The sequence below is a fragment of the Xiphophorus maculatus genome, chromosome 2 (genome assembly GCF_002775205.1).
Source record: "Xiphophorus maculatus strain JP 163 A chromosome 2, X_maculatus-5.0-male, whole genome shotgun sequence".
Taxonomy (NCBI): domain Eukaryota; kingdom Metazoa; phylum Chordata; class Actinopteri; order Cyprinodontiformes; family Poeciliidae; genus Xiphophorus; species Xiphophorus maculatus.
Genome location: NC_036444.1, coordinates 11,700,558 through 11,713,276, shown reverse-complemented (window position 1 = coordinate 11,713,276; position 12,719 = coordinate 11,700,558). Strand labels below are relative to the sequence as shown.

The window sequence follows — 12,719 nt, the reverse complement described above, 5'->3', positions numbered from 1 at the left end:
GGTCTTCATTTATTTCCGAACTCATAGGCCAAGGTAGCTATTGTTTATTATCTAGTGTCCACAGCTGCTTTTAAAATGATTAAGTACAGCAAGCATTAATGTGATGTTTGTTTGTGATTCCTTATCTTTTATCTCCTCTTCCCCACCACAGCCCCTTTCTCCCCTCCAGGCAGTGAGACGGTAGTGAAGTTTGATTCCCAGGGGGACGGCATGGGCAGGTACAACATCTTTAGCTACCAGCGTTCTGGCGAGCGTTACGGTTACGTGCCAGTAGGTGAGTGGGCAGAGAGTCTGAGTCTGAACAACGATCTGATTCGTTGGCCCAAAGAGGTGCTCCCAACCTCACAGTGCAGCGACCCCTGTGAACGAAACGAAATGAAGAAAATGCAGGCAGGTAGGAGAGGGAATTCTAACTTTTTTTTGTCAAAGTGAAGCTGCATTGACTTTATAGGCATGTTCCCACACATTTCTCATATTATTGTTCCCCAGGTGAGTACTGCTGCTGGATCTGTACGGCGTGTGAGCCTCATGAATACCTGGCTGATGAGTTCACCTGCTCACCTTGCGCTCCTGGCCAGTGGCCAACTGATGACCTCACATCCTGTTACGATCTTCCTGAGGACTACATTATGTGGGAAGATGCTTGGGCCATTGGTCCTATTACCATTGCATGTGTTGGGTAAGTGAAAAACATTTTTTTATTTTTTTTAATAAAGGAAAAGATTTTAAAAAATTAAGAAATATATGCAAATCTGCCAACAGATAGATATACATTTTGTAAATGCAAATTTAAACAGAAGTTAAACCAAGTAATTGCAAATCAGTTTCCGAAATATTTCTCAGACAAGTCTGGAGGGTGTTTCCTTTTATAAACCCGGTTTAAAATATGATCATATATTTTTAAAACTTAAACCAATAGACAATGAGTATTCCTCCTCTAACTGCCAACAACAGAATATTTTTGTCTTTATTATTTCTAACATTTCTAGTCAAGCAACACATACGCAACATAAGCTCTACTGTATGTTCACACCATTGATTGTCTGATTCATGCTTCCCCTCTGCAGCTTTGTGTGCACTGGCTTGGTGGTTTGGGTGTTCGTCAGACATAACAACACACCATTGGTGAAAGCATCAGGCAGGGAGCTCTGCTACATTCTCCTCTCCGGAGTCTTTATGTCCTATGCCATGACTTTCCTCTTTTTGGCCAAACCCTCTCCGGCCATATGTGCTCTGCGGCGCCTCGGCCTGGGCACGTCGTTTGCTGTGTGCTATTCTGCACTGCTGACCAAAACCAACAGAATCGCCAGAATTTTCAATGGCGTGAAAGATGGAGCGGGCGCAGTGAGGCCGCGCTTCATTAGCCCATCCTCTCAAGTGAGTGAATGCTGCATTCTGTCCATCAATCTGCATCAGCCAGAAGAATGGAGAGAGTAACTGAGACACAGAGAAACTCAATGACCTCAATTCTCCTTTCTTCCCTCTCTTTGTCAGGTATTTATCTGCCTGAGTCTGATCTCTGTCCAGCTAGTCATGGTCTCTGTGTGGCTGCTGCTGGAGGTTCCTGGGACTCGCCGCTTTACGTTACCAGAACGACGACAGACTGTCATCCTCAAGTGTAATGTGCGAGACTCCAGCATGCTGCTGTCACTGGGATACGATGTGCTCCTGGTCATCTTGTGTACTGTGTAAGTTGTGTTGGAGTCTAAGAAAGTGACCAACTGCTAAATTGATTGCCAATCCTTTCATTCAGTGTTTCAGACATTAGATATTGGGTTTGTGTTTTTTTCTAGGTATGCCTTCAAGACCAGGAAGTGCCCTGAGAACTTCAATGAGGCCAAGTTTATTGGATTCACCATGTATACGACTTGTATAATTTGGCTGGCTTTTCTTCCCATCTTCTATGTCACATCCAGTGACTACAGGGTATTTTCTGACACACGGAGAGGCATGCTAAAGTGCTGAAAATTATTATTCAAAACAAAACAACTAATGCCTGAATCCAGAGTTAGGCACCTGCAGTTTTTGAAGCAAAAGAAAAAAGTTTTCAATCCAAACAGAATAATTTATCACACTTTTTGGCAACCTCATTTTCAATTATTCATATTTTTCCATTTAACAAAATAAAGCTTTCCCAGACCAATATTGGTATTGAACTCTTAAAGATTTATTCAAAAATGTAAAAGATTATATTGCTTCCAAGGGCATATTCACACAGGTTATTATTACAGTTAAATGTTGGATACCTGACTTTGTGCATTGTACCAGGGCAAAGCTCATCCTAAAATACCTTCACCAAGCAGTGTTTCTCTGCACCGATGCAGTTTTTTTCACTTTTAAGTGAGGTATTATGAATGTATCTAGAGGAAAGCCTACCCATGTCTATTTATTTATATCTATGTACATAACAGCTAGAGCAAATTACCAGATATTTTCCAAGACCATAACTGTTTGTATTATGCACATCTGCTGAAAGCTGGAGGTAATTTTGGTACGGAAATAGAGAAAAGGGGGAGAAAGGGAAAAACGGACCTGCTGCGCTGCTGGATTTTCAAAAAGCATTATTAAGAATGTCACAAAAGTTACAATTTATTATCCATACTTGCAAAGTATACCCAATATTTTATACCCATTTTTTGTAATCAAATAAATTGTTTAAATTCTTTTTTTTTTAATCAGAGATGTTTCTTTTTGTTCCCACTTAACTACAAGTTAGTGCAGTATGCTTACTTTGACATGCAGTAAATTTAGAATCATACATTTTTGAGAACCAAATAAATTAAAGTGATGCACTTATAACCTCTTTTTAAATCTGTCTGCAAAGTCACTTTTGATGTAGAAACACCATTCTGACATGATTTCTTTAGTCATGTGTTATTCTTTAGGGTTTTGAGAAGCACCTCATCGAGTCACAAATAGGAGTTCTCTATTATTTTTAATAAAAACAAAAGTAAATTTCATCTATGATCACTTGTGCACCTTCTGTCTTTATGCACAGAAAGAGGGTAACTGTAAAGTGTTTCAAAAATAGATGCAATAGGTTGATCCTCTGTATTTATTAGTACCAGTTTCCTCAATCCACAGAGAACAAGCTAACAGTGACAGCAAAACAGCTGCAAAAAAATTTAAGAAATTAGACTGCACAAGTTTCCCCACACATATAAGAAGGATTAATTATCGAAGTCAATTTACAACAAAAAATGGGGGGAAAAAAAGTCAAAGTTCTTAATGTTGAAATCCTTTGTAGTATAACCTCAAAATAATACTGAGGCGATCTGACTTTAAAAATCTGTAATTTCTGCAATGGACTGACGACCTGTCCAGGATTTACCCCGCCTCTCTGCTGTTGACTGCAGGAGATACACACCACCCCCCTCATGACCCTGCAAGGACAAGCGTGTTAGATAACGGAAGGATGAATCTGTAAATAAAGATAGTTTTAAAGCTAAGAATAAATATAAAAAAATCACTACTTTGTAGCTATGCCTTATTGCAGCTCCTTCTCACTCAGCATGATTGACAGAAACAGTCAGGTAACACAGGACATTAACAGGTGCAGTGGCAACTTTAATTTGTAGCTAATCCCATCCGCAGATGTCCCAATTCTGCTGTTCTGAGGTGACAAACAGGCTCTGCTAAACTGCTGACACATGTCCAGACTTACCATCAAAGGCGAATGAATGTTCTTCTGAACAGCAAAAATCCTGAGTGTACACCTACACACCTTAAGTAGACGTGTTCACAAACACAGTCTGTTTCAAGGGGCATGACAGAAGTGGTGCTGTCTGAGCTGCCCATTTGATCCCTGAATAAAAGTACCATTTATTTATTTATTTATTGCTGTCTGTCTCTTTAAATTTGTCTTTTTCAGAAAAAAGAAATATTTCTAAGAAATCTTTCTTAAAGATTAGTCTAGTGCAGACATAATGTCCTCCCACACTCATAAATATTTACATAAACAGAGGAGATGTTGAATTGTTGATTACTGACGAATGTGCTCAGCTGTGCTGTGATTTTACTTGCTGTAACAATTAGAGCAGTGATTAGGGGAGCCTGAACAGAGCATGCAGCAGACACCTCTGCAGCCATGTGATCAAGAGACTGGGACAGTACTTGGCATCGATTTACACAATGAACACGTAGGACAAACTTAAAGTGAGCACCAAGAGACTATTAAGTTTGGCTTTTGTGTTCTGTGTTGATTAAGTCTTTATTGATCTATTCAGTAATTGTTATTCTCAGAACTGGTGCAAGGTAAGGAGATCTGAAAACAAGAGTTGTACTCTAGTGTCGTACTGGCTGTACTCATTATTAGAAGTCAGATACACTTGTATCTGTCTAGCAGCATTTTAATGTTTTATTTTTCAGAAGTACATTTTGTTTTGCATGTAAGCCAAAGACTTAAGTTTTGTTCTCCTCAGAAGATTTACTAGGGTCCTTCTGAGGGAAACTGTTTGCACTGGATTTTACTTTGGTACAAAGGCTGAATTTGGTACATGGCTCACTTTTCAGATTTTAACTTGCTTCATAATTATGCACTATTTTGTGTTGATGAAATCATAATATACCATAACAAAATTTCAAAGTTATAACATGACAAATTGTTAAATTATTTCAGTGGTGTCAATAGTTTTTACACTGTGCAGTCAACAGCTACTGAAATATTTAACTAAACAAGCATAAACTTTATTAACAACATTTCAAATTATACTTTTATCATTCTTTCCAGGTTCAAACCACTACCATGTGTATCTCTGTCAGTCTAAGTGGCTTTGTAGTCCTGGGTTGTATGTTTGCACCCAAGGTCCACATCATCATGTTTCAGCCCCAGAAGAATGTGACCAGCCACCGTCTCAACCTCAATCGCTTCAGTGTCAGCGGGGCTGCCACTACATACGCATCTCATGGTAGGTTGTTTTTATTGAAACGGCAGGTTTTCTGTGACAGATGGGCTTGTTTGGCATTCACTGTTCAAAAGGATTCCGTGTACTGAATCCTGAATTACTGGCATGGTATGTTTACTTAAAGTTATTGGTTTTCTAACCAATGTTCTTTTTCACAAACAATGAAACCCAAAGTTAAAAGTAAATACATGTTTTTCATTATACTATTTCACTATTTCACTAAAAATTGTACAATTAAATATTACAATAACAACATTTTACATTTTATTGACCAAGAACATAGAAATATGTTCTAGGGAACAAATATGTTCCTCTTAAATATGTTCCTTTTATGGTCAGGGGAGACAAAAATTGTCATTGTTTGGCCACAATGACAAGAATGTTTGGAGGAGTCAGGAGAAGGCTATTAAATCTAAGAGCAACTGTCAGTCAAAGTGAAGGTGGTATTATAATGATGTCTCTTTCACTGACAATGATCCCAAACACGTATCTAAAATAGTTCTGGAAAACATAAACTAGGCTAAAACTGAGCTTCTGGAGTAGCTCTCATCAACTTTTTGAACATCTCTCACTCCTGAAGAGGTAAAGATTGCAAAGAAACCAACTCTATGATTTGCCAGTAAATTTATTAAGACTAAAATAAATTTCACATTCACACCAATGATAAGTGCATTTAAATTTTGGATTGTTTTTTGAGTACAAAAACACGTGGATTTGGGTTTACAACTGTCTTAATTTGAACAAAGCGTTCTGTTAAAAGAGAAATATTGCTCACCAATTTCTATTAAATTGGGAAATATCAAGTTTTGCTAACAGGATTTAAAACATAGAAGGGAATAAATGGTTTTCACAAACATTTTTACTATTATTTTTTGTTCACACAAGAAGTAAAGAGATTAAAGTGGCAGAGTTTTCTCATGTGGCCACAGGGAATAAACAGTGCTGATGTGTAGGACATTAGAGAAGAGAGGAGAGATTGCGTCGTTTGCGCACTTGCTGTACCTCAGGATGGAAGTGGCGCTTAAATTGATTGGTTCTGGTCTCAGAAGCAGTTAACTTTTTTCCGATGGGTGTTTGTCCTAGTTTCTTTGTCAATCAGTTTGACACACACTGCAGACAGAACTCACAGAATGAAGTACAGCTGATCAAACAGGCAGGAATAAAACAACATAGCCAAAAACCAGAGTAGTTCATTAAAAAGGCACTTGAGGTAGATGCATTTTCTTTCTCAAAACTACAGAGTGATTATGAGACATGAATAAGATCGGCAGCTTTCATGAGAAATTCAATGTGTTCTTAGAAATTTTACATTTCAAATTTTCAAGTTTGAAGCCCGTGGAGCTGTTTTCATTTTCGTGTCAAAAATTTATTGAAAAAGGAAAGTAAAAATAAGAAACCAAGTAGAAGCCAGCCAAGAGTGGAGCCAAAATCCAAAGAAACCATTGAACTCATCCACTCAAATTTTTAGAGCAGTTGTATGTTAATTTATAAGGCCAAAATTTATACAGTGATTTATCCAGGTAGGATGAAGAAGTCTAGTACTAGTACTAGTACTAGTACTAGGGCAATGATTGAGAAGTAGTACAAAATAAGATCAATCTTTATTGCCATTTACCCACCTACAGTGTAGTAGTACAATAAAATTGGTCCACTGATCCATATGAGGTGTATATAGGAATATGTAAGTATGCTGGAAGCAAGCACTAAACTTTGATGTATAGTAGTGGTTCTTTTTTCTTTAATCACTCAAATATAAAATAATAATACTTTAAATTAGGAAAGAAGACAAGGAAATGAATCCAACAGATCAAAATAGGAATATGGAGAGGGCCAGGGACAAAACAAGGTTCCTATCCAGTAAAATGTTTTCTTTACTTATTAATTATCAATCTTTGTGTTTTAATCAACTTGTTCCTTCTTGTTCGTAGCTTCTGTCAGCGCCCACTTCGTCCCAACAGTGTGCAATGGGAGAGAAATAGTTGACTCGACCACTTCCTCTCTGTGACAGCATCCAGTCCGCTCTCTAAACCCGCCCCTGCGACTGTTAGCCAAATAACGAACATTTTTCACCCCAGCTCTGTTTTACCCCCCTTTTACACACAAACACTCTTTTACACACACACACACAAACACTATTACTGAATACAAGCAAACGCCTTCCTTGTGGACTAGAACTGTATTGTTTCACAAATGTAGAAAGTGTGTAACTATAATTAAATTATTTTCTAGGGATGTATATACATGGAATCAACATTGTTGTACGTAGAGAAACAAAAGAACAAAAAAAATGTTTTTAGGAGGAATTTTTTGGAACCTTTGTTTTTGATAGCTTTGTTTCAATGTAAATGGACATGAGCTTAAACATGGTAGAGGGGCTGAGTCCTTCCATCTGGATGCACATTTGTGGCTCTGCTTGCCTCACTGCAATACCCACAGACTTTTGATTCTCATGCTTTTTTTGTAGTACATCATTGTAATAACTAACTGTGTATGCATTTCTAATGTGGATCTGTACATTTGTATATTATACTACTGACGGTTCAAACAGCACAATGTTAAAGGTCTTGTGACACCAGAATGAATGTGGGAAAATAAGCTAAAACTGGACAAACTAGAACAGCCAGAAAAGAAATTGAAAGGGAAAGGAAGGAACAAAAGAGACATTCATTAAATTTAGTGATATATTTCTGTTTGAGAATATATCATTTTGCATCTTGATAGATGTTTGTGGTATTCTGGATCTTTGTAAAATCCTTCTGTGGCTGTTTTGGCAGAAAAACATGTTTTGCTTTTGATACAAATGTTCCTATTTTCTAATTATGGGATCCCTTTATCTAAATGGCCATAATTCCAGACGTGTGTTCAGCAAAGCATCGCTTTTTCACTCCCACTCCTAAAATGCTGTGTCTTTTAAAGATTGCTGTGATGTATTACTAATAATAATGAATAGCTGCACTGAAAAGACAGTACTGCTAATGCTTTATATAAGCCCCAAAGAACAAAAATAAATCAGTTTTTCACCCAGTAATTGAAGTGCCTTGCAAAAGAATTCAGATCCCATGAACCTTTTCACATTTTGTCCTGTTACAACCACAGACGTCAGTGTATTTTAGTGGGACTTTATGGGATAGAGCAACAGAAAGTTGTGAAGTAAAAAGAAATTATGCTAGGTTCTAGCATTTTACAAGTAAAAATCCTTTAAGAAGTGTTGCATGCATTTTCTGCTGAGTACTTGTAGATCTAAGTTTAGTTGTAGTTACGGCTGCATCAATCAAATTCTTTGGGGTATATCTTTACCAGCTTTGCTCAATTGGAAACTAAAATTGTTGCTCTTTACGCTTTGCAATGCAGCTCAAATTCAGTCAGACTGAATGGGTATCATCAGTAAACTGCAATTGTCACGCTTTCTGACTGCCATTGAAGCTCTAGCTATACGTTTAGTGTTGCTGTCTGCTTAAGGATGAAGCTCAAGCTAAGTCTGAAGTGTTTTGAAGCCTCTAACAAGTTTTTATTCAAGATCCCCCTGAAATCACCTGTATTCATTGTCTCATTAAATTGACTAGCTTTCCCCAACAGTGCTTACTTCTTGCCTATATTCCATAAGAGCTGTATCTGGGCTGGATAAGTAACAACAGTTTTATCCTCAAAAGATTCTCAGACCCGAGCAACAGATATCTGGAGCTCTACTAATAACTTTTTTAAAAAGGGCTAAAGTTACTCATTACAGCACTGAATTTTCACTGGCAGCATTTTAAAATAATGCCACACTTTTCAGATTTAACAAATGTAACAATAAGTGAGCACTGCCCCGTTACAAAGCAAACCAGATGGAGATCTAGCATGTTTGGTCAGCTGGTTTTACCGCTGTGTGTGTTGCACAATGGCTGCTGGACAAGACAGGTGTTTTGTTGTTGACATACCCCCAGAAACGGTTCATCCTTGATGGTTGCGCTGGAGGCTCCGCTTCTTCTGCTTTTAGTCTGATTGGGGGTCAAAGATGTACGATTGCGCATCTGCTTTCAGCCATTTTCATGTGTATAAAGTGTGAGTGTAAACATTGTACTGAGGAGAGCAACCAGCAGCACCTTATTTGTATTTAAAGTGAGAGGAAACCCTAAAACAGCTGTGAAAGCAGTTCAAAATAGACAGAGAAACTCTCATTATCTGAGAATGATTTTGTGTAATGAACATGTTTTGTAAAGCCCATTGGTCTATCCTAACTTGTTCAATAAAGCAAAGTATGTCCACTTTAAAACCTTTTGAAAACTTCATATCTTTATACTTCTATTTTATAATAACATATTTTTATGTTGCTCTATTACATAAAATCCCAATAAGATATATTATGCTTGTAAAGTCACAAGAATACTTTTGCAAACCACTGTATGAACATCACGTTCTTAATTTGCAAAAAATATAAATATAGGAAAAGGGTGTATTTTGCTGAACACACATTGAATTTTTCCACCTATAGGGGAATAGTAGCTTAAGATTCATACCCCATAGATACCGTCTGTGGTGATATTTTTAATATGGCTATGTGCCTTAATGTGTGTTTGATAGATTGATGTTGTTAGAGATCAGTTTTACACTACCAGCTCCAAGTCTTTGTTTGGTAAATGTAAAAAAATTAAATTAAATTAAAAAAAAGTGGCCTCAGTATGAAGACCATGCCACTCAGGCAACAACTTTGTTTTATGTGCCATTGATTGTTTACCTAATGTAATGGACCAGTAACTTCGACAAATCACAAACTTAAACTGGCTTTCTCCAGTCTGACGAAAGGAAAAACAGGAACATTCTAGCAATTTATATTCACTTCCAATTCCCCCTGCTTCTAACACAGTAGTTTCAGGTAAGGAAAGCGAGGTGAGGGGTAGACAGATAGGCTACATCATTAGGAGGAATTCAGTGAGTATTTGACTTGTTGAAGTGTGCAGTTTACGAGCTTGTGTTAAAATGTGTTTACGTTGGGAAGCACAGTGGAGCAGCTGGCTTTGGCAGTCCCACAGAGGCTCAGGAGAGGAAACAGAGCACATTCTGTCAGCTGCTGACTGATCGCTGCTAACAAAAGATGTTAAGAGTAGAACAGATATCCATAACATAACATAAAGAAGATGAGGTCATTCGTGCAGATGCAAATGTGGCAAGGAAGACTACAGCCTCTCTGTTGGCTATTAATAAGATTGTTGAATAAATTCAATCAAAAATATGTATTAGGTTCTTAGGAGGAAACTTAAATAGCTGAAGATAGTGGAGTAATTTATTAAAATTTTATTTCAGTCGTTTGATTTTCCTGAAAATATTTGTTGAATTTAGAGATAGTAGTAATTTATTAACTGATCTTAAATGTTTACATATAATATGCTGTCTAAAATAAAGTGTGACTGTTACATTTGATGTTTTCAACAGAATGTGATCAGAATCACTTTTTAAAAGCTGTTTTGTCAACAACAACAACAACAAAAAAACATACAATGTAGATGTGGGGAGAACTTTTACAGATTCCATCTTTGACTGGTCAGCATGTTTGCACTGCCTCCCATGACTACTACACTGAATGATAAATGGAAAGAAATTTCAAAGGATGTGTCAGGAGGAGGCGACCTACATTGGGGTGTGTTTGTTAGGTGCAGAGTGCAGTGGGAGAGAGCGATGTGGCAGAGGAGAGGGATGCTGCTGCTGCCGCTGCTGGATTATGTAAAGCCCTCCCACAGCCCAGAAGTCAGCAGCGCCTCTATGGAAGCTCAAAGCATCTCAGAGATTCACAGTGTTTGTTAGAAGAAGGTTTAGCCATTCACTCTGTGGTCCTGCTCTCACAAGATACACACCACTTGACAGGTTGTTATGGACAACCACAACCAACACATTCAATGCTGGAATGTCTTAGTTGTCAGCAGGGCTGGGAGAAAGGGTGATGAGTGGCTGAGTAAAGAGGAACAAAAGGAAGAGAGATATCTAAAAACAAAATGGGTCGATGGTTCTGATCCAAGTTGGCAGAGTCCAATAAGATCGGGCTAAGTAAGGCCCTGTACTCACGGCTTTTTAATGGGCACACAAACAGAGCACTTAACCCTGATTCTCCACTCATTTAGTCCAGAGACCAGTCCAAGACAACAGTCTCACACTCTTCTCTGACCCTTTCGCTCACAGTCCAACTCACCCTTTAACCTTTCCCTCACCACTTTTTGTGCAGCCAGGTCGCCGCTCCGTGTGTGAAACTTGTGACTGATTCGGTCTCAGCCAAGACCACCAGAGCCAGAGCGACAGACTGGTGGCTCACACTTGAACTGGAGCGCTCTCCTGAAGCACATATCATGGAGGCTGCTTCGACGAGGTTAGAAAAGCGATACAGGAATGTCAGACAAAAGGATCTGAGAAATGAATGTTGGGAAGTTAAATTGAAAACTCAGATGTAAAGAAATAGCATTGCTTCAATACTCATTACCTTGCGGAAATGATCATTTCATCTCCCCAATAAATTAATCTGGAGACTTCTTTAATTGGTTTTCCTCATGAATATCCTTTTCAAGCAGCCATCTATTAAGGACACTGTTCCTCTATTCAGATCTTGCCAACTGTCATGTGCTTTTACAAAGGTCTCTATGCTGTAGTCCCCTTCTATATAACAGAATGTGTCCCTGGCCTCTGGGCTTTGAAACAAGAAGGGATCTCAGGAGACAAAATGAAGCGGATGCCGATCTGAACTCTGAAACTGGCTGGTCACAAAGCAATAGATCCTGCGTTTATGAAATGTGCAATAAAGAGGCTGTGATGACATCATAATAAATACCATGAAGCAAACATCTGCTGTTGTCTCTTCATCCCTCTCTCTGCAGTGTTGTGGTCAGCCACCTTTCTTAATGCTGAGAAATGTGTAGGTAGATTTGTCTCATCAACACCATCACCTACACACACAAGCACACATAGGCTCTATTCACAGAGTTTGCTGGCAAACGTTTAAAGATGTCTCTAATACTCTGCTTCATCTGTTCCCACAAGTAATGGCACTCCAATTAAACCATCTACTGGAGAGCTCCCCAGTTTTGGAAAATACATGCCAGTATTGAATACCAGTTTGTTAGAAAGGGTGACAGTAGTTTAAAAAAGAAGAAGTGGAATACAAGATAAAGCTGAAGATTTTGTTTTGTCCAGTTTTTGCAAAATCTTTGACTTTTTATATTAAAAGAGTAACTTTAGGATAAAAGTACAGAGTGTTGATTTTTTTTGTGTATTTTTACATTGGTTTAATTATAGTCCTTTCCTCAATAATCGTTTAGGGTTGCATCATAATTCTTAAAGTTCATAAAAACAGACGAGGGTGAGGAGTCTGTCCATTTAACCTGTGTAGTGATCTCCCTCTGCTGGTTGACTTGGATCACTGCACCATTCTTGTGCCTTCACTGGTCCCAGCTGCATAATAAAAAAAGAGAGAGAGAGGCAGTGCGAAACAAAGATGTTTCTCAAGGCACTGGAAAACATCCTTTCTACATTTTATGTACTTTTACTGGGATCTTATGTGATAGGACAACAAAAAGTGGTGCAAGATTTTTTTTTTTTAATTACTAATTCAGATTAGTATGCAGCCATCCAGAATCTTTACTTTGTAGAACCACTTTTCACCACAATTCCAACTGCAAGTCTCTTTTTATTTGGCGTCTCTAGAAACTTTGCACATTTAAAGACATTTTTACTTGTTCCGGAATATTTTTACTTGTTCTCTGATGCTCGCAATAGGTCGCGAGCAACAGATCCTTTAATTGTCCATTGACTCTGCAGTAATTGAACCCCTTCCCCACATCCTAAACTTTTGCA

General features: G+C 38.1%; 1 protein-coding gene across 2 annotated transcripts in view; it reads left to right on the top strand.

Moving 5' to 3' along the window:
* LOC102237526 (metabotropic glutamate receptor 3-like) overlaps positions 1-11,710 on the top strand; it is a 49,554-nt gene extending 37,844 nt beyond the window's left edge. For both annotated transcript variants that reach the window (XM_023351448.1, XM_023351442.1), the window contains exons 8-14: positions 152-394; positions 490-679; positions 1,068-1,377; positions 1,495-1,688; positions 1,794-1,926; positions 4,730-4,907; positions 6,833-11,710. In XM_023351448.1, the coding sequence (XP_023207216.1) occupies positions 152-394; positions 490-679; positions 1,068-1,377; positions 1,495-1,688; positions 1,794-1,926; positions 4,730-4,907; positions 6,833-6,909 (1,325 nt within the window). In that variant the 3' untranslated portion in view covers positions 6,910-11,710. The remainder of the gene's footprint in view (positions 1-151; positions 395-489; positions 680-1,067; positions 1,378-1,494; positions 1,689-1,793; positions 1,927-4,729; positions 4,908-6,832) is intronic.
* Positions 11,711-12,719: the final 1,009 nt, after the last annotated feature.